Source organism: Aspergillus tanneri (assembly GCF_003426965.1).
Source record: "Aspergillus tanneri strain NIH1004 chromosome Unknown AapTan_9_pilon_pilon_pilon, whole genome shotgun sequence".
NCBI lineage: Eukaryota > Fungi > Ascomycota > Eurotiomycetes > Eurotiales > Aspergillaceae > Aspergillus > Aspergillus tanneri.
Genome location: NW_022984636.1, coordinates 487,419 through 512,620, shown reverse-complemented (window position 1 = coordinate 512,620; position 25,202 = coordinate 487,419). Strand labels below are relative to the sequence as shown.

General features: G+C 36.8%; 1 protein-coding gene across 1 annotated transcript; it reads right to left on the bottom strand.

Annotated features, from left to right (window-relative positions):
* Positions 1-11,395: 11,395 nt before the first annotated feature.
* On the bottom strand, positions 11,396-13,385 carry ATNIH1004_011707 (uncharacterized protein; the record flags this gene model as incomplete). The annotated part of the gene is made up of 4 exons (XM_033576269.1): positions 11,396-11,509; positions 11,590-11,722; positions 12,952-13,261; positions 13,316-13,385. 4 exons carry the CDS (start codon positions 13,383-13,385, stop codon positions 11,396-11,398), a joined length of 627 nt encoding a protein of 208 aa, XP_033420933.1.
* Positions 13,386-25,202: the final 11,817 nt, after the last annotated feature.

The following is a 25,202-nucleotide window of genomic DNA, read 5'->3' as shown; positions in this document are numbered from 1 at the left end:
GCTTTATTTTAGCTATTCCGCAAGCATCACATTCCACTGTCGTCAGACCCCGGATCCTTGCACCTTTTGAAGCAGTAACTAGATGCTCTATTGCTTGCGGACCTGGATGCCCCAGACGGAGATGCCATTTTTGAGCATCTGCTCGCACAGACTTCCAAACTGGGTATGCAGACCTAGCTCTGCTAGTAGCGACATTGCATGTGTTAGTACCGGGTTATATTCAATAACATATTGATCATGTCAATCTCCAGGTAGGCGATCGGAAACCCTCTATAGTGCGAACTATATCCTGACCAGGTTGGGTATCCCACCATAGATTCATTCGATGGAGTTGCGTTAGGGACACTAGGTTACATCTCATATTGGGACGGTAAGCAACATCATAAAGGCGTAATTTTACCCTCCTTTCTTTTGAGTAAATATTAATTCTGACGTTGCCGTATTCTTTAATAGAAACCTTTGAATCTCCTGCCCTCACAAAATCTCCGGGTACCGCTGGTTAATATCTATCGAATCGAGAGAACTGGTTGAATGTATGGATAGTCGTGCCGGAGTCAAGGATTGCAGAGTTCTTGAGAGGATATGTGGACGAAAGCAAGACAAAAGAAACAAATATTCTTCACCTAATCTTCTAGCCATTCTTGAACTTTTCTCCTTTCCTCTTGTTCTTTGCAAAGTTTTGATCATCCTTTAGTGATAGATTTACTAACCTTCTAACTTCAGAACGCTCCTGATATCATTCTGAGGCCTTCCTAGGGAATAAATAAAAACAATCTTTCCAATCATGCCATTGCCCACAAGCTCTGCAGGCCTTTGCCCGTCTTGATGATCCCGGATTCTTCCTCTTGAACTCCTTCGGTGATCTACGGCTTTCGGTCCTCTGCTTCCGCTTTAGGGACCTCCTAGTATCTGATGTGTGTGCCTTATCTTCGTCACTATCTCTCATGAGTTCCAAAGGTAGGACCAAATAATCCCTTGACAATCTTGCTTGAGGTATTCCCATTCGATTCATGCTATCACGGAAGTCCTGCGCAACTATTCTAAAGGGTAGGCTTTCTGTTTGACTATCTTGCTTTTTATTCATCCAATAAGATTCTACCCAGTGAGGGCTCAACGATCGCGCTGCATTTAGAAAGACTTCAATCTAATCAATTGAGGAAGTAGCAACTGCAATCTTTGCTTTTATACCCTTCTGCATGGCTAAGTCCCAATTGTTTATCCAGAAGTTGATTTCCCTGGACATTGGAGTCTTGGTAGCCCTTTGGTAAGTTTCTAGCCAGTTCTTTGTCTCCAAACTCATCAATTCCAACTTTCTTTATTAGGTTATCATACCATTCCTTCAAAGAATCGAAACGAATACAACAAAATTCATAGATTTATGGTGATACAGTCTTTTGAATCCATTCCCTGATCTTATTTAACTCCGTTCTCTGTTGTTGTATGCCTCCAGTTTGGTTCGATAAATTGTCCAGGCCAATGGATATTCCGCATGGGACCCTGTGGAGGCATTTTGGGTGCTATTAGCAGGTGGAGGAAGATAATCCTCTTCGTTAGGCACTCTAGGCCTTGGTAACTCCTCTCCACCACCTGTAATAAGATCCCAAATATCCTTGCCTCTAGCTAGGCCTTCAAACTGCGTCTGCCACTGCATCCAGTCCTTCTGGGTGTTGAGGCGAATGGTGCTATCTTGAATGATTAACATAGGATTAATATAGAGATATATTTATATAAAAATGCTCTGTATAACAAGTAAGACTCTTAATTGTTCGATTTATTGTGGGGGTGCCTGAATGATTGCATTCGGAAGGATGATCTGCCCAACCCCTCTGAGAGATATTGGGTACATATATTTCATATGATGTCCCGGTCTGGATTAGTTTATTCCGACAGTTGTCAACAACTTTGGTTAGTTATTCGATTCCCCTGGCTTTAAGGGTCCTATACGCATGGTATCGCTATTTGCCAAGCGTGGCATATGGAAGCGCAACGTACTGACATATTATGTCACGACAACTGTTTGCTAGGACGTCTTACAAAATTGAGACTGGAATTTGAAACGGTGTAGGAATAAGTTTTGGTTCTAGCCACCTTGCACCGTGCCATTTCGTAAAAAAAAAATTCTGTGACTTCTAATGGTGTTGTGAAAACCTCGATACGGTCCACAGTGCACAGGGGAAAAGGGGAATAGAGCAGGAGAAGCTATACCAGCTACACGCACGTAGCCTACTAAGGAGCGTATTATATTCAACTAGATATATATCCAAAGTCTCATCTAGATGCCACACTCTTCCCTTATATTAACTGGGATAAAGGATTCGGGGGTTGACACCGTTGTCCGTAGCCAAGGCGCTAGGAAGGAATCGGTCCGAATACTACTTCTTCAACAAATGGCACGCAGCAGGACTTCAAGTGTTGTGGAATTTAGGGGAAGTGATGCGCAGGGAGCTATTCTATCAGCTACAGGCCAACTAGCCTAATTAGGAAGTCGATGTCATTCAGTAGAAACACCAGGAATCGCAGTATCTCAACCAACTGAGTCTCTTGCATTCCTATCTGGGTACTCGACTAACTAAAGGATTGAGGGGTATTAGAATGGATCGATGCGGACCAAAAAGGGAGAGATCAATAAGGGAAAGTGTATTAGAGATATAGGATGGAGCACAGCTGCTCTAGTCCCTAAGACTTAATCCCCTGCTGTTCAGTTATTGTCTTGCTACTACGCAACTACTTTTTGTCACGTTCCGAAGACGACGGTTACTTGCATTTCAAACCCCAGCGACTTCATGCGTTCTTATGATACCCTCGTAAGTCATAATTTTTGCGTGGCCTACCACTGTGGCTCGTTCCGACTTTCGGGTAGCCTTTCGTTGTTCTGCTCAGATACTGCTCCGTTCTCTTCTCGTAGAAGGTTGCGTTCCGCAAACGCTTTTTCGGTTGCATTAAGGATCTTCTGAAGCCGGAGCCTTGGTACGTCACCTAATCCGTGAAGGTTGTCTTCGAACTTGCTGCGGGGTAAGGCGAAACCCACCCTCACAGCTAGTTGGTGATATGATAGATTCGGTATGTAGTATCCGGCTGTCTTCCTGAGCTACTTCTTCCGTCCCCAAAATGGAAGCTTTGGGTGGCCTTTGTGTATTTCCAAGTGTCTTGTTTGGGTTAAAGGGGAACAACCAGATCTTAGCCCAGCCTACCAAAGTCTTTCTACGACTGAAGGCTTGTCTTCGTGGCCCGCTGTACAGATAAGTCAAATGTTGCTTGCCCACGGTATTAGAGGCGCCTCGGTATAACTTCTCAGCCTGTTTGCAATAGGCCGCCTTTAGTGGACCGATTATACCGACGTCGCATGGCTGGAGTTTGTGAGAAATATGCGACGGTGGCCGGCAGGGGATGGTATTATTACAATAGCGAAATTCCAGGACCTCAGGGGACTTATGGATGCTGAAGCCGTCACTGATCAGAATGCGTGGTTTACCACCGGTACGGTTAGGGATCTGGGGCTCGAACACGTTTCGAACCCAATATAGGCTAATAGCAGTGCCTGTATACCCAGATTTGGAACAAACAAAATGCCATCCAGGAGTGGGGTGAGTAGTCCATGTGCTGCGGTGGCGGCAGGCCAGATAATAAGCGAGTTAAGATGTCTACCGTCAACAGAGACGCATTCAATTGCGGTAATCATCGTCCGATTACCGCATGCTCCCCCAGAATTTCTAAGATCATTCCTATCCACTAGTACCTCCAAGGAGCCTAACACGCCGAGCATGACGCCGGTTTCATCCATGTTGTAGACATTCGCGGAATCGACCTCCTGACCCTGGAGCTCCGGCACAATCACTTCAAACCACTCTACAACTTTATCGTGACCATATCGTTTCCAATCTAGAGCTTTAGTCCTTCTCGCTTTAACTTCGGCGTGCTGCTTCAGGAAGCCTTGGTACCAACTATGTCCCGTATTCCATCATCGGTTGGAGGGCGCTGGAGGATCGACGAACACTGGCGCACGATGAGCCAAGCCAGTGACTGTAAAAACTTCGCCGGAATAGGGTAGCTATTTCTGGCCATAAGAAGGACGTATGCGGGCAGAGCATCTTCTTAGGTGGAATGAGATATTGCTGACTCGCCGCTTTGTCCTCTTAGGACCGACGCCTATTCGCGCGATGCCATAGCGTAGAGGGTGGAACATTGCTGGAATCTGATTTGGCCGCGTAAGTCTTGAATGTGGTTGGATCACTGAAATCCACAAGCGCAAGTGTGGCTGGGTCGGTGGTATATCTCATGGGAATTAGAGGTGCATCCCGTCTGGCCCGGAATTGTCTAAAGTAAATGCCCCATACGCATTTCATACCATAGCCACATGGTTGTTTGGTTTGGAAAATTACTGATCACGATCCTAAGTATCCTAACGACTCACTACAAAGATTAAGCCTCACGAAATGTGATAGCACGCCTTATCTGTACCTCTAACGGCTTTACAAGGCTCCTTAATATATCTCTACGACTTATGACTTCTTCCAGAGAGGATAAAGAATGTCAGCGATGAATCTTTCTTGGAAGATGCTTGGGAAAGGCGACCAGTAAGAAGCCCTCTCCAGCAGCTTGTAACCCCTTTCTACCATATTTATTGGTGAAAATAATTTTATATGGAATTCTGATCCTCAGGTTCATATTAAAATTGACAAGATATCTACCCGAGATGTGGCATTAGCGAGGATGGCGAAAGTTTCGGGACGGCCCGTCCCGATGTTAGTCTCCGTGCCACCAAATGGTTCTAAACTTGTGCCAATACCCAGCCAAATGGTCTACTAAAATCATAGGTAGCTTTGCCATTCAAAAGCATTGTAAAGGATCCATGTTGAATTTTAGAAGATTGATTGTCATATTCTTAAGATGACTCAGCTGCGTTCCGCCCACCGCGTAAATTGTTGTCTTCTCCCAACACCCCACCACCAACCAACCAATTCTTATTCAAAATGGATACACGTGAGAGAACCACTCAAGCAGCTCTTGAAGCCCTTGAAACTAATAAAATTGTCTCTGTGAGGACTGCAGCAAAGCTATACGGATTGCGTATAACCACCATTCGCAGTCGTATTGGTGGTGCCAAAGACAAGAGCATAGCACATCAATTTTCACAGAGATTGACTCCTTCTCAAGAGTCCTTTATAGCTGACTGGATTATAAACCAAAAGAAGCATGGATTTTCTCCTACTATTGCAAGAACGCGAGAAATCACCCTCCGAATCTTTCACATAAATAATGATCTCGCACCACTTGGCAAAGATTGGATCTCAGGCTTTAAAAGACGAAATCCACGCGTTCAAAGCTGTATAGAACAAAAGATACCATCAAGCCGTATTTAGGGAACAAGACCGGAATATATTTGCATGTTTTACCAGTTTTTTCAAGATATTACCACCAAATTCCGCATATCACCAGAGAACATGTGGAATATGGATGAGCATGGGTTGGTTTTGGGATCTGTACTAACTCTACAGTAATGACAGTGAGTGGAAAGAAACGTACCCTTATTCGAGAGCCAGAAAACAGAGAATGTGTACTGGTTTACATCCGTTTAATAAAGAAAAAGGACTTAATAATCAATTCGTACGATTTGATCCTCCAAGACCATTAACACCTCCCTATTTCCAGCCAGTTTCTGAAGCTCAATTGTTTCTTTCTACGCCTAGGAACAAACATTATATTTGTCTAGTAATTCAGCAGCTTCAGACCCAAAAAACTACCTAGAGATACACGGGATTTTCTTCAGAAAACAGGTAAGCAGATTGGCCGGTCGAATACGACCCAAGACTTTCAAGGGATAGCATTTCCCTCTTGCAATTCAAAGTCAAGGTCCTAGAGAAGCTAAAAACTTAGAAGCGGGGTTGAAAAGGACCCAGATACTAAGTTTAGCAACATAGAACGGATAATAAAGGCCAGACTACCAGGGATCGAGATGAGCGCATCAAGGCTAAGGAACCTGAATTAATGGCTAAAAAACTGGGTTAGATGCTACGTGGATTGAATGGCAAGCATATTTGATAGTGGTTAAGGAATTAATCTTTTAATTGTGTCACGGGCTAGTAGCCGATTTAACCTATATAATAGATTTGGACTAAAAGAACTCGCTGAGGAGCTTCTATCTGCGGCCGCGACGGCCGAACAGGTAAATGTGTGAGAGGTAAACGAGATCACGTGGTCGAGAGAGTTCTACACGACCTCGCGAGTACCGGTATAGGGCTCGAGCATTTTGCGGGCCCTGCCCGCTACAAATTGCTTCATTTTCTACACGGTGGACGGTATGTACCCGTCGCACCGCCTCCCCCCACTCTTTGCAGTAGGGGGTCGGCTACCTACAACGCAAAACACACTTCAACGCAAAAATCAATTTTTTACTACTTTTGAAGCTATTCCCACCACCACAATATCAACATAAAAAGCAGAGGAGAATATTATTCAGAAGGCCGTACATGAATACAATGAAAAAAACGCGAAAATTCGCGCGTTAATATGTCAGAAATTGCGCGTCAATATGGTGTATCCTATCATCGCCTTCGTGCTCGAATCGGTGGTAGAGCAAGCAAAACAACACGGAAACCGACTCAGCAACCTCTTGATCCTGCTCAGTTTGATGATTTATATAATCATATTAATCGGTTTGATGACCTAGGTGCTCCGTTACGAGTAGTGGCGATGTCAAAAGGCTGCTAATACAATTCTTAAACGAGGCCATACTGATCCTTTAAACACCACCAAGAGTCTCCAAAAACGGGGATATCGCTTCCTACGACGGAATCCACAGTATACCAAAGGGAAGCGGCGTGTAATTGAGATGGATCGGCGCGAGGCAGAGAATATTGAAGATATTCTGCAGTGGTACAATCAGTTGCAGCATCAAATTGAGGCGTTTAATATTGCGGATAAAGATATCTGGGATTTTGATGAAACTGGCTTCCGTGTTGGCCAGGGACGCATTGAATCAGTTATTACTAAGTATCCAAAGCGCAATAACGCTATTGCAAGCGCGTCATCACGGATACTGGTCAGCGCAATTGAGTGTGTCAGTTCTACCGGTAATTAATTCCACCGTTGTTGATTATGCCAGGCAAGGTTCGGCTAGAGGACTGGTATACACAAACCAATCTTCCAGATGATTATATTCTTGAAACCTCTGAATCAGGCTATATAAATGATGAAATTGCATACCTTTGGATTCATCATTTTAACCAGAATACTGCCGGATGCAGGACGACAAAAAGAGAGATATCGCCTTCTTCTTATGGATAACCATGAGTCCCATCTTACTATGGATTTTGTGCGATTCTGTCAAGATCATAAATTTATTTTGTTACCTTTTCCACCGCATTTAACACACCGGTTGCAACCGCTTGATTCAGTTCCCTTTCAACAGCTTAAAGCTTGCCACGCCGATGCAGTTAACGCTGTTTCCCGTATAAATGGCAAGCAATATGACAAATCAGAATTCCTATATGATGTTGATAAAATCCGGAAGCAAGCTTTAAAGCCCCGTACAATCCGCGCCGGCTGGCGGGAGGTAGGGATCCGGCCATGGAATCCCATGCATGTCTTGCAACAGATTGGATATACAACAGATATAGAGGAGGAACCTTTGAAAATATATGACGGGGACCATATAATTGAGAATTTTGACCAGCTGGATCCGTTAACTACCGAGGATACTGCAGTAGTGACAACAACTACCACTATGCCTACCACTACCGTAGAGAGAACTCCAACGCCACCACTGCAGAATAAAGTGGAAACACCTAAAACACTGCATTCAATTCGTCATCAAATTACTTTACTACGACCCACTAAAAAGGAGCTTTCTCCTACAATTGATCGTATCCTGCGTGGTGCTTTATCCAACGCAGAGAAAGGAGCCATGTCCGCGGCGGTATTGGATGAAACCTTAAGAGGCGCAAAAACGACCATCTAATTCAACCACACGATCCCGCCGGCAGGTCAAACCAGGTCCTATATATAATTGGCAAGTTCGGCGTCAAATTGACGAGAGAAAAGCAAAGGAAATACGGTCTCGTTATAGAGCTATGCAGAAAGAAAATCGCAAGGGTGCGGAAGCTCTTTTGAAGCAAATTGGTCAAGATATTGATAAATCACCCACACAATCTTCTGTAGAGCCAGAAAATGAGTCATCTGAATCGCTGTTCTTCATGGATACGCAAGGGGATCGTGGTATACCTTCATCATTTTTATATTAAGCAATATTCGTTGATTTTTTCAATATATATTTTTTTTTGGCGTTGAAGTGTAGCCGACCCCCTACTGCAAAAAGTGGGGGGAGGCGGTGCGACGGGTAAGTCGGTCATGTTATCTGAAAAATATCCAAGGACCAAGGCGAACACAAGATTGATCGAAATATTTTCAGTATTGTGGGTCAGACCGACGCGTCACCTTCAATGGATCCCCAAAGTGATTACACAAGTCCGCCACCCTCTCTTCTAGTTAATCTCCGAAGCCATTGGTGGGTTCCTGTTTTGCCGTAAATATACTGTATTGTATTGTATCATACCACGCGTATCCGTTTTAACCTGTTGTTCTGTCACTTTTGGACAGGAGCACGGAGTTCTGTACAGTGGCTGCAAGTTTGTCATATGTTAATGTAAGAGTCGGACATACCAGAGTACGAGAACTAGTTTCCTGTCGGTTTGGAAGGCATTTTGGTCTTGATATCGGCAGTTGCATAACAAAGATATTTTTACAATGAATGGCGCTGTTCGCAAATATCACCACCATTTTATTAGCACGTTTGAGGCAATTAAGCTCATCTTGATTATTCTGATAATTATGTTGGTTCCATGTACATGATATCAAGTAAAGGTAAACAATAGATCTTTATATATGGAATAAATTCCCTATGCCTAGTTGCATTTATTTCTAATTACTTGGTGTCTGTCTACGGCGGACGGATATGGCCAAATGATCAAACTAAAATTCTACTGCTTGAATCTCCAATCAACTTGGATCCGGATAAAGGGGGTGCCGGGAATCCAATTAACTTGGACCCGGAGGAGGGAGAGGGGGTTGAGAACCCGATTATTCTTTAAGTGATTTTTTTGTACATGTTTCCATGCACCAGAACCGGCACCAGCATGTCCCAGCCGTACGGGCCCTGTGTACGGCACCTAAGCATGGCTTGCACCTCTATGCGGTGCTTAGGACTAGTAACCGGAAGGTGAAACCAAGCAAGCCACCTGATATGCCAAAATTTCTCACCTAGATGTGGTGGTAGATTCTGCCAGCAATATAATAAGAATTTTAGTTTTGATCATTTGGCCATATCCGTCCGCCGTACGCTTCAGGCTTTGTAGCTGCGGGTTTAGTTCCTCATAAACCTGAAAGAGCGCTAGACAAGCTGCAGCTTCTAACACTGCAACTTCTAACACTGCAACATCATCGCCACCACCAAGCAGAAGCAGTAGAGGAGCACGGCCTACCCCCCACTTTTTGCAGTCAGGGGGTTGGCTACAATTCAACGCATTTTTTATATTTCAACACCAAAAAAAAAAATCAATTATACTGTATTTGAAGCTATTCCTACCAACACAACAAATTCAATAATAAAGCCGAAGAGGCTATTATTCAGAAGGCTGTACACGAATATAATTTGGGGGAAAAAAAGGCGACGAATCGTTCGTCAATATTGCAGACCTTGCGCGTCAGTATGGTATTTCCTATGACCGTCTCCGAGCTCCAATCAATGGTAGAGCAAGCAAATCAACGCGGAAACCGACCATGCAGCGCCTGGAACCTGCTCCGTATGATGCTTTATATGAGTATATTGATCGTTTTGATGACCGAGGCGCCCGTTGAATATTAGCGACGTTCGAAGGGCTACAGATGCAGTCTTATACAAAGCCATACCGATCCTTCAAAACCACCCCCAACAGTCTCTAAAAACTGCGCATATCGCTTTCTGAAGTGCAATCCTCAATATACTAAAGGGCAAAGGCGCGTAATTGAGGTGGAACGACGCGAAGCAGAGGATATTGAGAAGATTACACTCTTTAATAGTTAGCTGCGGCATACAATTGAGGCATATAAAATTGATGATCAAAACGTCTGGAATTTTGATGAAACTGGCTTCTGAAATTGGTCAAGGTCGAATCGACTCGATTATTGCTAGGTATCCCCAACGAAATAATTCAATTGCAAGGGCGTCAACCCGTACGCTCGTGGGTGCGATTGAATGCGTCAATTCTATCGGAGATTCAATTCCACCATTGTTTATTATTCCAGGCAAGGTGCGCCTAGAGGATTGGTATATACAGACCAATTTGTCAACGGATTATATTATTGAAACCTCTGAGTCATGCTACACACTGATGTGATTGCATTTTGATAGTTATACTAAAAGGCGATACAGAAGCATAGATACCGGTTGGTTCCTATGGATAACCATGTCTCAATTTACTGTTAAATTCGTCCAACACTGTCAAGATCGCCAAATTATACTGTTGCCTTTCCCACTGCATTTAACGCATTATTTGCAACCACTCGATTCAATTCCCTTCCAGCAGCTTATAAAAGCGCACGCCACTGCAGTCAACGCTGTTTTATCCATGGCCGGTAATATGACAAATTGGAGTTTTTATATGATATTGACAGTATAGGGGGGCAGGCTTCGACCTCTCGAGTAAGCCGCGCGGGTTGGCGAAAGGATCCAGCCATAGAATCCGCCCAGATCGGGCCAGCTTACGCATTCATTGTTGACGCCATTCATAATAATAAAGAGCCGGGCACACCAGCAGCCGTGGGAAACCGTCTCGCAATGCCGAGCGGACCGTGTGAGGAAAGGATCCGGCAGCCTCCCCATCAAGAGCGTCGGCCACCTTAATTAATGCAATAATCACACCCGCCAAGAAATGCAAGACTCAAAAGAAATGGTCATGGCCAGTCCAGATGTTAAACATTTGAGGCCGCAGAGGGACTGTTTTGCCAAAGCAGACAGCGCACCCAGTGATTCAGGCTATTCATCAAGCCAGGAGGAAGCACGGCAAGGCCCGCCAACTTCCAAGAGACAGAGGATCAGTATCGTGAGGGCGAGGGTGACGACGTTTTATACGAAATTAATTATATACAAAAAAAAGCCCCAGCACCACAACCAAAGTACGCAACCGTTTGAATTTTATGTTAAATTACACTTAACATATCAAATAACCTCGTGATCATCCTTAAAACGAGCCTACCTCCCGCTCCCCGTCGTCATTGTTGGCGCCATTGCGCCCGGAAAGGCTACGTGGCCTTCAAATCCTCAAGGCCGATTGAGCAAGCAACGCCACGAAAACATATACCATATACGAACGCCTTCTTAACTGTTGCCTTAGAGCTGGAAGCAGTCCAGGATGGAGCAGGCTCACACGGCCCGCCAAAGGGCGTGTCCCAGCCCTTCCTGGATGCGGTAATTGAACTGGTCAGACAGGTACAAGAGGCTCCCTCCGTTGAGGACCTCACCAAAGACATCGCGGAACTAAAGTCCCTAGTGACGAAGCAGACAAGAAACTAGTTACAGCTGGTCAAATCCGTTAATGTGCTTGGGACCCTGCGGACCGCACCAACAACAACCTCAGGATAGTACGTATCTAATTGGCTGAGCGCCGCCCATACCAAAGGGTCTACGGCACCCAGCACAATCACGAGGACGTCGGGATCCCCGGCACCAGTGCTGCCGCTGGTAGACGACCTACAACTGCATGTCCGCAGGACCACCCCATTGGAAGTCAACCCCTTTCGGTATAACTACCAGAAGCTGGTCGACGAGGTGAACCGATCTATCGCCAGGAGCGGCGACAAGATGACCAGCCACCGTAAAGTGGTTGCCAGCCGCGTCTTTGCCCAGCGGGGATGTGGTCCTTACAGTTGACAACATGGAAGAAGACGCCGAAAGACTACAGCGCACCACGTCCACCTGGCCAAAGGGTCTTTTTGCTTAAACGCCGCGGATATCCAGTGGCTGTCCACCAGGTTGACGTTGCTTACAGCTTCGCCATGAGATCGGTCCTCCTAGCATGAAGAGCATGCCGGATCTTGATTTTCGATCGGAACGATCTCCTGCATAATAAGTGTCTGAATAGCCGATAACTTGATTCGCATGCCTAGCACCTGGTCCATAGTGAATCTTTACATTGACTGTTGATCGCAGGTAGTAGCGTAAGAGGGTTTTTATGTCTTGAGCGTGCTCTCTGGTTGGCTTGTCCATAACGTATTTTACAAGCGAGCGTTCCATACGACATGTCAGGTCGCGAATAGACCATTGCGAACATTGTACTACTTGCTGACAATCTCTTTTGGGTGCGAGTTCGTCATCTTGTCGTGCTTTCAACAATATTTTGCCACTTGCCATTGGTGCGCGGGTTGGTGCAATCGCTTTGTGATCGTACTGTCGCAGCATTTTGCTTAATATATGCTGGCTGGTCCAGGTAGATCGTGCGGTTTGAGCGTTCGCGGGTTATACGGATACCGAGGATTTTCGAAATCCCCCCCAGATCCTTGATATTGAAGTATCCGCAAATTTCGCCTTAAACTTGTGAATTTCTTGCATGTTCTTCGCAGCAATGAGCAGGTCGTCCACGTATATTCCGATAAGAACACCTGTGATGTGGTTGCGAAATACGCATGGGTCACTTGGAATCGGCTCGAATCCCATTTCTTTAAGCGTTTTTGAACATAGGTTGTACTAATCTCGCGCAGCTTGTTTCAAACCGTACAAGTTTAACTCAAGTACGCGTCCATTAGACAGCTCAGCGCCAGCTGGCGGAAGCATATATATTTGCAGAACTCGCAGGGAGTCAATGCGGATTGTTGGCGCGAAGGTTTGTTTTATATTCAACTCCTTGAACCTGGCTAAGACCTCTTGCGACTAGTCGCTCGCGCTTTAAATCGCTCAACTCCCTTATTCTATTTGGCGCATACCCGACTGCAAAAACCCATTTCGCGGTGACACTATTAACGCCGTCGGGCGCGTGGGTCTCGCGAAAGGAGCCGTTAATAAGAAGCGACCAAAATTCTGATCGGATAGCCTTCTTCCACTCAGGTCCATAGACCGGGTCGTTAATGGCCTCTTCGTACGTACGAGGGATCGGATTTGGGTTACCAACCTTAGGCGCGGTTTTCGTGATATTTTCAACTAATAATGCGAAGTGGGATATTTCATCGACCTTATCTCGCCACTTCTGCTCTTTTAGTTTCAACCTCTTCGATCGGCGGGGATTCGCACTTTGCACTGATTCATCGTCGGTGCGTTCTCTCTTCTTAGTCGGTTTCTAGCATTTCTTACTTTTTCGCAGGAATCGGTTCTTCGTAGCTAGCTCCCACTGAGTCTCGATGCTTTCGATGGCGATTCTCATGATGTTTAGAGTGATTGTGATTGAAACCCTCAGCTGCTGTCTCGTACTTTTCGTTATTATCGGCTGGTTCTGGCAGGCTATCTGGTGAAGCTAGTGATATTTTATCCTGCTTCTTTGGTCGACCTACAGGATTCCTATCTGGTAACGCTGTGGAGGTGGGCTTAATTCGCAGCTTTAGATCGATTGTACCGCCAGGCGTATCTTCATCGACATTAACTGTTGATGCCCTAATAACACGATGGGAATCTGGCGCGTAGATGTGGTACTACTTAGTGATTTCTTTATTATATCCAACAAAGACTCCACTCGTCCGCGATGTAAGTTTATTACTACCAGGAACCGATCGAGGATCAACCGTGAATAACACTCGCTCCCCCAAACCTTCACATGCGTAATCTTAGGGCCAGACCCTGTCCATAGCTCTTCAGGTGTTATGGCATACTTCGTCGTTCATTGCAGACTGCGCTATTGCCACCCGATTGTGATTATATGCGTGCGCTTTCGCAGCCTCATCCCAGAACTCCATTGGTAGTAAGGCCTGCTTAAGCATAACTCGCACGTCTTTCTTCGGTCGCTCTTATCGCGCGTTCAGCCGGACCGTTTTGGTGCGAGGTGTACGGAACTGTTAGTTGAATCTTTAGTCCGTTGCTTTCGTTTTATGCTTTGCATTCCTTTATAAGTTCTCCTGCGTCGTCGACAAGCGCAGCCTTTAACCCGCAATCAGATTCCAATTGAACCCGCTTTCTCCATTCTTCCAGTGCTGCGGGCGCTGCCACACTGTCTGAAATTGGTAGTACCCAGTGTTTGCGGGTGCAGCTATCCACAATCATAATAAACCAGCGATTGCCGTTAATTGTTGTTGCTAGGGGGCCGCAGATGTCTATACTCGTTCCAGTGGTTTAGACTTCGCTTCGCTCTTGGCCCTTGCGTTTATTTTTGCCCCTGCGCAGCATCGTATTTTTAGGTTCTGCTCGGTAAGGAATTGGTTTCTTAAAGATTTGTGATTTCATGAAGATTTCGCAGCTTGCTTTTGCGAAGATGGCCCATTCGTCGATGCCATAAGTTGTACATCTCTTTCTCCTTGTCGCAATACGCGTGGGGTCCCAGTTCCACTAGATCGCTGATCTCTTGTGTCGTATAGGCGTATTTTGCGATATTTGATGAGAACCATTTAATAATGTACGATTTGTTCTCGATAATCGCCTGCAATGCCAACGTTCGATTGCGGTAGAATATGGAAGAATAATAATAAATAATAGTAATAATAACATTTCCTCTAAGCTAACTCTAAATAGGAATAGTCCATGGCTATTCCTATCCTGGCTAGTCTGCTGGTCCACCATCCTCTGACACTTTCTTTATATAAAATACTTTTATTATATTAGTAGTTGTACGGCTTTAATTTAAATCTATTAAGGTTGTGATAAAAGTGGACAGCTTAGCCGTGGAGTATGTTATATTTTTCTGGATTAGTTAATTTTAAGCTTAAAGATAAAAATATTTATTAGTATACATATTTTACTATTAAAAAACTCTACTTTTAATTTTATAAAGCAACTAACTACCTTTATATTTTTATATAACAGCTTTAATTTCTAATTTCTTATGGGGCTAAGCCTGTATACTGCTCAAATCTCGCTGTGTTATATATATATATATATATATAGAGTTAGCTGTCGGAGCCCCGGAGGAAGGCGGCAGGGGAAGTAAGGTATAGTAAATATTAGTAATATCTTTAATAGATCCTTATATTCTTATAATAATATACTGAAGAATAAATAGATTAAATTACTTGTTTTATAATTATAAAAATTGCTTTTAAAGACTTGCTTTTATATTCGCATTTTGTGTTCCTTTTTGGCTAATTAAATCTGTATTTAATTTCAGGTCAGACTTGCTTTGAAATTAACAGAGATACATAGCTAATTAATTTCTCATAGAATCCTCTAGAAATAGATTAAAATATTTTATAGTTTTTTGTGACTTATATATTATAATTTATAAACTTATAATTTTTCCATAGTTTTGCTAATATTTTATAGTAGTAAGTAGTGCCTAATATATTAGGCTTCTATTTCTAACACACCCCAGATTTTAATATATATGGGCATATTAAAGCTGATAAAATACGTATATTAAATAATCCCTTTATTTTTTAATAATTTTTAATGAAATGTCTTGTATATTAAAGGCTTCAGTAAATTTTTTATAGTTCTGACTTGGTAATAATTTAGACTGTTTGCAGGCATTTTTTGACCTAATATCTATTAGATATCTAGGTTTTTATTTTAAATCTAAAGCTAATAATTCTAGATATTAATTTCGTTTTAAATATTAAATTTTCTTTGGTTAAGAGATTAATTGTTTGATAGTTTAAATCCTAGTGATTTTGAATAGTCGCTTTCATTAATATAATTATTTGGTTCCATTTAAAATAGCTAATATTTTAGCTTTAGTGGTAGAAGTAATAACTGTTTTCTGCTTTTTTACTGCCTAATTAATAGGTTTATTAAATAATAGGCATATACGTATATAGCCTTTAAAGCTTTTATAATTTAGGTTATCTGCATATGCAGCACTACTGGCTAATATAAATATTTAATAAATCTAAATTATTGATTTTTGGATATCCTAAAAATTTTATAGCTAGATACTTTAAGTCATATTAAAAAAAAAATTGCATGATTTATTATATATGTTTTAATTCAGGATCTAACAGAAATTTGGATAGTATTTGTATTGATTTTGCTGTGTCAGGTCTAGAAATTATAGTAGTATATAAGGCAAACCCAACCTTTTAATAATATTTATTAATATATTAATCTGAAGCTTTGTAATTATTATTAATTTATAAGATTTAAATATAATTTTTTTAATATAGGTATCTTAACATATCTATAATTTTTATTAGGTCTGTCCCTAATAATTTTTATATTAAGAAACTTGGTTATTTACCAAGATTATTATGAGAATAAGGTATTTATTTTAAAATAGGTATAGGTTTTTAGGGACTGGTTTTAGACCTAATTTTTAAAAATTTACCTATTTCTTTTTGCTATAATAGTAGCCATCTTAATTTATATAGTACTTAATTTTAAAGCCTTATTCTTTTAACCAAAGCCAGGTAAAAATTAAATATAAACAGTTTTATCTAGAGCACTATTTAAAAAGGTGTTAGCTATGTTAAATTATATAGATCTAAGGTTAAAAGCTATTATTAAGGTATATAAAGTTCTTAGGGTTTTTAAAACTAGGGTAATTAATAACCCCTTATATTATTTTTTAATATAGTGGTCCAGGTATTTATATTATTGTGGGTGAAAAGTGGACCACTAGACTAACCAGGATAGGAATAGCCTTGGGCTATTCCTATTTAGAATTAGCTTAGGGGAAATGGATTGTGAATACTATTCTATAATAGTATGGTAAAAGAATAATGGTATATAGGGATAAGATATATTGAACGAAGGTAAGATATAGTGGGCATATAATATAATAATAAAGAATAGCTTATACTTTCCTATTTTGGAAGGTATAGTCTTGAAGAATATAAAAGAATGAATGTTCCATCCACATTTCAAGCAGGGGTTTGAGCTGCTTTTATACCTTTTAACATTCCTAGGGGTCTCCTTCCAAATTAATCTCGGGATTAAAATCCGTGTCATATACTTTCGGAAGTTCGGAACGGGCCGCCGAGATTTCTGTTTCTTAATTAAGTAATTTTCAAATTAAGTAATTAATTAATTAGGTAATTAGAATATCCCAATATTCTGACAATTATTTAATTATTAAAATTTAATATTTGCAGCTTGAATAAACTTTGTTTTTAAAAGAATAGTCTAATATATAGTTCTAACTAATTTTTTGGTAGGTTTAGTAGATCTTAATAAATTTTCTTTTCTTTATATAAAGCTGCAGAAAAGGCTTTAAAAATAATTTATACCTTTTTAATAAAGAGTTAGGTAATAGGGTTTTATTATACTTAAAACCTAATACCTAATTTATATTAGTATATTAATAATTATCCTAAAATTTAATATTTTGATTATTATTTTTTAGAGTTTTCTTAATATAATTAGTAATTTTAAAAATACCTATTATTAATTTGTAATCTCAGTAGTCCGAAAAGGGTAAGACTAGGTTACAGGGTACACCTAATTGCCACGCCACTGCAAAAGGTCAACTAGACTTGGTAATACCAAGTCTGGCTCCCAATTCACTTATCTACCGTCTCCGCAGTCACACTAAATTAGCTGTGATTACAAATTAATACTGTCATTAGTAGTGTATAAAATAGTGATATAGGTTAGTTACTAAAAATTTAGGTTCTTAAGGTTTCCTATTTTTAGTATGTTAATTATAAAAATAATTTTTATTAAGATCCATGGGTTTATTGTTATTAGTTTAATTATTTAGTATAATAACTTGCTAAAATTTGTCTGTAGAGAAACTTTCTAGAGGTTCTTTAGTTTTGTTAATTAAATTATTAGAATGTTCTAAGTTATAAAATTAATTTTTATTAAAAATATAATCTCTAGCTAAAATAATCCTATTTTAGCTAAGAATCTGTATTCTCTATGTTAGAGGTAATATAGCCTACTAGAAACCCTATATATACCCTAGGACTAAGTTTTTTAAATCTAGGTATATATAAAATTTGGGTATAGGCTTTATAACTATAAATCTTTAAATTTAAAATAGATGGTTTATAAGTTATATACCCGGGTTTTTAGGTAATTTTTTTATATAAGGTTTTATATGGGGTTTTCTACCCTAATTATTTAATTAGAGTCCAATTTAAGATATATATAGCTAATTTAATTATTTCTAGTTATAAGGCTTTAGGTAAATTTTAGAATTTATTAATAATCTTTTATTAATAATCAAAGCACTAGCTCTTTCTGTATATAGATTTTATTTAGGTGTTTAGGTAGTAACTCTTTATAAATTATACCTTTTGTCTTAATAAAATTTACTAAAAATTAATACAAGATTTCTTTTACTAAATAGATTTTTTTAAATTTTAAATTGGGTTTATATATAAATCCCCGTTATATACTTAATTTATATATATTTTATATAGGTAATTTTTAAAATTATTATATTTTACAACCTTTTCACTAGGGTGCCCAAGATTGTAAATATGGATATTTAAAGCAGTATTAAAAGTTTATAAGCTTTTTAATAAATTTTCTAGGCTATTTTTTATAGTTATTATAGCTATTTTTAGTTCAAGGTTCTAATTTGCTAATTTTACCTTTAATAAAGCCTTTTAAAGGAGGTTTTAAACTTTTTACTTTTATTACAAGTATTATCAAATTATTTTTAAATCTTTAGGTTAATATTTTGGTCTTAAGCTAATTACTGAATATGTTTGCATTTACTAAAATAATAGTATTTATTATTTAGCTTTAAATTACACGGACAAGGCCTTTGTATAGTATAATTATTACCTTTAAATATTACCTAAGTAATATTTATCTCTTTTCAAAAGCTTTGGTTAGTTTAGTTTAATCGAATCCCTAAACCTTTTAGTTATTTAGAAAAATAAAGGTGTTTTTTTAATTATATATTTTTTTTTTTCTATTAGCTAGCTTATCCTTCCATAATTCTGCAAAATTCGGTGAAATAATTAAAGTAGCTTTAATAAAATTATATAAAGGTCTTGCAAGCAGCACTTTGTTGAATTTTACCTATATTTAGCTTTACTGCTTCGGTATAGATATTTTCCCATTGGGAAATCTGTGATTTAATAGAGCGAACTCTTAAGGTGCTTTTTAAATTATATAATATTTTTAAATAATATACCTTTTTTCAGGATTTATTGAAAAATACTATTTTAGAATTTAATATTAATAATATATTTAAGGCCGAATTATTTCCTATAATAGCTTGCTTATTATTATAGGTTATTAAATTGGTAATAATTTATTATAGTATATAAGAAATACTATTAATTATTTAATTATATTCCTTAGATCTTATATTATATTCACGAATAGTATCATGCCATGGGGTCATATTAGTATTAAGTTAGAATCTAGTATTAAACTAGCCCGTTTATTAATATTTAAAACATTAGGGTACTAAGGCTTAGTATATTTAGTTTAATACCTGGGATCTATATAATCCCAAACACCCTTATTTTAGGTAATAATCCTGATATTATTAAACTATAATAGCTAATTATCTTAGATAGAATTGTTGACACCTTAGTTAAATCTATATAGCATTAATGATGTCATGTCTAACTGGCTTTCATATTAACCTGCTTGATATGAATAATAATAAATATAATAAGGTTTGTCGTATATATAGAACACCTTTATAAATTTAAAATAGTAAAGAAATTCGAGAAGGTATATTAAATAAATATAAGTACTTAAATAATTGTTGGAAATAGGAGCCTAATATATCAGGCACCAATTACTACACCAATTACTACTGCAAAATATCAGCAAAACCATGGAAAAATTATGAGTCATAATTTATGAGTCACAGAAAACTATAAAATATTTCAATCTATTTCTGAGATTCTATAAAAATTACTATACCTTACTTCCCCTACTGCCTTCCTCTAATAGTTATAAGCCTAGCATAGCTATAAATATTTTTTTTTTATTTTGTTCTTATTTTCTTATAGCTTATTATTTAACTTGCTAAATACCTATATTATTTAATATACCTTCTCGAATTTCTTTACTATTTTAAATTTATAAAGGTGTTCTATATATAGGACAAACCTTATTATACTCATTATTATTAATATTAAGCAGGTTAATATTAATACTATATAGATTTAAGGTGTCAACAATTCTATCAAGCTAAGACAACTGGTTATTATAGTTTTTAAGTTAGCAGGTTTAAAATATAACTAAACTCCGTCACCTGACTTAGCATATAAAAAACATAAATTATTTTGTAAAGCTTTCTTAGCAGCTTTATATAAAATAACAAGAAAATTTATTAAAAGGATTTACCTAGCCCACCAAAAAATTAGCGTAAATTATTAAATTATTTTTTTAAGGATAACTTTATTCAAGCTGCAAATATTAAATTTAACAGCTTGAAAATAAAACACTTGGTTATTAATATTAAAAAAAAATATAAAACATAACAAATACTACTATTAAAATAGGTATTTATATATAAAATTAATAACCAAGGATATCTAGCTAAATTTAAAGCTAGAATATACGTTAAAGGTGACCTGTAAGTTTTAACTAATTTAGATACTAGGGCAGTTACCCTAGCATCTAAGATATTAAAAACTTTATTAGCCCACTTAGTATCCACCGATATAGCCAGAAAGGCAAAGTTTTAAAATTAAATAAAGCCTTATATGGTTTAAAGCGTTCGCCTTTACTGTGGCAAAAGGAAATAGGAAAAACACTAATAGAATTAGGTCTAAAACCTGTTTCTAAGGATCTATGCCTATTTCTAAATAATATATTAATAATCTTCGTTAATAATATAATTATATTATATTATTCGGAAAATCATAAAAAAGCGCAGGAATTTAAACATAAATTCTTGCAGAAATATAATATAAAACATCTTGGTAAATAACCAAATTTCTAAATATAAGAATTATTAGGGACAGACCTAATAGGAAATTATAGATCTACCAAGATATATATATTAAAAAAGTTGCAAATTATTTTTACCTAACTAATTTAAAAACACCTAAAACACCTCTGCCGTTAGAAAACTTATTAAAACAAGGACCTGACCCTAATTATAAAGCGACTGCAGCTTTTATTAAAAATATTAGCAGAAAAATGGGTCTAGCATATGTGCAACAACGATATCTAGGCCTAATACTGCTAAGGCAGTCCAAATTCTTTTAGAATTTTTACTAAATCCTGAACCAAAATATATGCATGCTGCAAACTATTCAGCTCTTGCTTGTATCCCATAACTAAATAGAATACAACAAAATACAGCTATATTCACGGCTTGGAGTAGTAGTACGTATAATTTAAAGTAGGAAACTAAAAATTTTAGTATATTTAGTATAAGGTCCGTCCTTTTACTAAAGACAAAATAATAATAATGCTATGTCTAAAGGTAATCAAGCTCACTAAGTTACTAGGCTTATAAAGTAGGGTTAAACACATTAAAAATAAGGCCTCCTAAAGGTATAAAAATATTAAAATTTTTAGAAAGAAATATGCTAGAAAATGAGCAATTGAATTATTATTTTATTTCCCTCTATTTTTTCATCTAAGATCCTCCGACGACTTGTATGCTTCCAACACTATCTATACGTTATAGTTTCCTGTAAAATTAATAAAATATATTTTTTTTTTGCAGTATAAAAATAAGCTTGCCATTTAAAAGATTTAAGTAGGTATGGTATTAGTATATAAGTATTTTATTATTACTTAGTTTAAATAAATTAAGATTTAAGCAGCTAAATATACTATAAATAGCTATTTTAATTGTATTTCGTATACCTTTTATATATTCTACACGTCTATTTCAGGATTTCAATGAGGTGGTAGGATTAGTTTATTTAGGCTTTAAAGGTAAAAAGCTTTACTATTACCGAGGGTTAACTAAATAGTTATATATCCAATTCCTTTACCTGTTTTAGCTATAAAGGTTTATTATAGTAATAAACATTATAATTAGTTAGATCCTGGTAGTCGGACAGATTGGATTTGTTAGCTAACTAGGTATTATTAACACTAGATTATATACCTATAAAATATTTAATAGTGTAAGGGAGGTGAAATGCCCTACTACCTAATAACTAGATAGTGTTTTTTTTTATACTGGAAGGGGTTATATAACTATAATAAGTGGGCTAATTATTATTTTTTTAATTAAACGTTAGTTATTAACCTATTTTAAACACCCTGCCTCCGGTTGGTTAAGATATCTACTTTAAGCAAGTTATAATAAATAAAAAATTAGGAACAGGGATAACCTTATCTCTTAGTTTAGCGGATAAATAAAAAAGGCTTTTAAGGGTAGCGGCGGGAGATAAAAAACACTTCCAGTTTTTGCCTGGTAAACAGTAAACTATTTAACTATTTAACTGTTCACGAAGCAGGTGGTGTCTGAGGTTCGGAGATTATCAAAAGCAATGGATTATTATCCCAGTGAATATAAAGGTATTATTTATTAACCATAGGTTAGTATGTTAACTAGTTAGTAAATAGTTAGAATAATATATAAACTTTACACACGTAATAAATAGTAAAATAATTAATACCCTAGTTAGGTAGGCAAGTGCGTGCTGATGGTAGTAATTTAAGCGGTAAAAATAACATAATAAAGTTAGTAAATAATATTAGGATCTACTATTCTGCTTGGAGCAAAATCAGGTAGATAAAATAATAATAATAATATAGAAATAACAATAAATAATAAAGTACAGTAAAAGCAGCAAAACAAGCACTAATGCTTTAACCCATTTAAATACTTTAGTACCTAAATAGGTATATTAAATAATCCCTTTATTAAGGGTTTTAGTAAAATTTTTATGGTTTTAACTTGATAATAATTTAGACCGTCTGCAGGTAGGTATTTTTTAACTTAATATTTATTTTAATATCTAGGTTTTTATTTTAAATCTCCTGCCAAAGCTAATAATTTTGGATGTTAATATGCTTTACTTTTGTTTTAAATATTAATTTTTTATTTTGGTCAAGAGATTAATTATTTAATAGTTATTATAGAAAATTTGAAATTTTTAATTTAATTTAAATTCTAGTGATTTAAATAGTCGCTTCCACTAATATAATTGTTGGTTGGATTTAAAATAGCTAATAATTTAGCTTTAGTAGTAAAAGTAGTAACTGTTTTCTGCTTTTTTCCTACCTAATTAATAGGTCCATTAAATAATAGGCATATATAGCCTTTAGAGCTTTTTTTATATACAGCATCACTGGCTAATATAAATATTAGTTTAGATAATTCTAAATTATTGATTTTTGGATATCCTGAATATTCTATGGCTAGATACCTTAAGCTATATAAAAAAGAAATTGCATGATTTATCACATTTATATGTTTTAATTTAGGATTTAGCTGAAATTAGATAGTATTGTATTGATTTTGCAGTGTTAGGCCTAGAAATTATAATAGTATATAAGGCAGACCCAACCTTTTACTAATATTTATTAATATATTAATGTGAAGCTTTGTAATTATTATTATTGGTGTTTTTAAATATGTTTTTGGATAGTAAAGGGGTTTTAGACGATTTTTAGTCTGTAGGATAAAATTTAAATATAATTTTTTTTAATATAGGTATTTTCATATATCTATAATTTTCTATTAGTTCTGTCCCTAATAATTCTTATATTAAGAAGCTTGGTTATTTTACCAAGATCTTTTATTTTATATATCTTTAAAAACTTAGTTTTAAATTCTTAAAAAGGTGTTATCCATATTAAATTATATAAATTTTTAAGGTTAAAAGCTGCTATTAAGGTAAATAAAATCCTTAGGGTTCTTAAAGCTAGGGTAATTGCCCTAGTATCTAGATTATTTACAATTTAAAGATCACCTCTGACATATATTCTAGCTTTAAATTTAGCTAGATATCCTTGGTTTTTAAACTTATATAAAGACATATTTTAAAGGTAAAATTTAATCACCCTTGATATTATTTAATATAGTGGTCCACGTATTTATATTATTTATTTGTTAAAATTTAATACTTGCAGCTTAAATAAACCTGTTTTTAAAAGGATAGTCTAATAGTTCTAACTAATTTTTTAGTAGGTTTCGTATGTCTTTTTAATAAATTTTTTGGTCTTTTTTATATAAAGCCATAAAAAGGCTTTAAAAAATAATTTATACCTTTTTAATAACCTAATACCTGATTTATATTAGTATATTAATAATTATCCTATAACATTTTAATTATTATGTAGCTCGTCCTTAATGGGAAAAAAATAGATTGCATTATATAACAAGCCTACTCAGCTTACTAATTAGTATTTAGTATTATTTTTAGCGTAAACTGGACACCGTGTATTTAAACTAGGACCCTAGAATTGAGTAAGCTCTGGGCTATGTATATAATGAAAAGGACTTCAATAGGGCACTAGATGCGACGTCGTGTCGACAGTTCACTTATTACAAGGGAGGCGTAGAAATATAGGTGTAGTGCTTGCTTACATGCAGCGCTTGCTTACCAATTACTTTATATTTTTTGCTAGTAGTTATTAAATTATTAAGTCCTTTTTAGTAAACACAACTATTACGGCTTTATTATTATATTATATTAAGTACAAAGTATCTAACCCAATCTTCTCGGTTAAATTTATAATAACACTAAAAATATGTTTATAATTGAACATAATATTATAATAAATAAAAATAAAATACTATGTCTAAAAAGTTATAAACAGGATCATCTCGCCCTGAAATTAAAGATTTAAGGGAGCAAGTATTATTTAGATATTAATTTTTAACCCCTAGTAATAATAAATTTACTAATAATTATGTTAGAATTATTATTAAATATAACATTACTACTAAATAATATTTATGATAGTTACACGCTGGACTCCTATTGTACTATTTAAGTATTATTAGTTAACGTAGTCAACTACCGAGATCCTTAATATTAAAGTATTTTGTAAAATTTATTTTAAACATTAATTTCGCGCATGTTCTTTGCAGTTACAGTAATAAATTTGGAAACATGGAGTTTTAAAAACCAAAATTGCAGTGATAGACTTGTTTGTAATGCCAAGAACTATTAACGATTATCTGTATTATCGAGAACCAGCGTACAAAATAATGCCAAGCATTGCGGTCGTGTATGGATGGAAATGGGGGTGTATTAGTGTA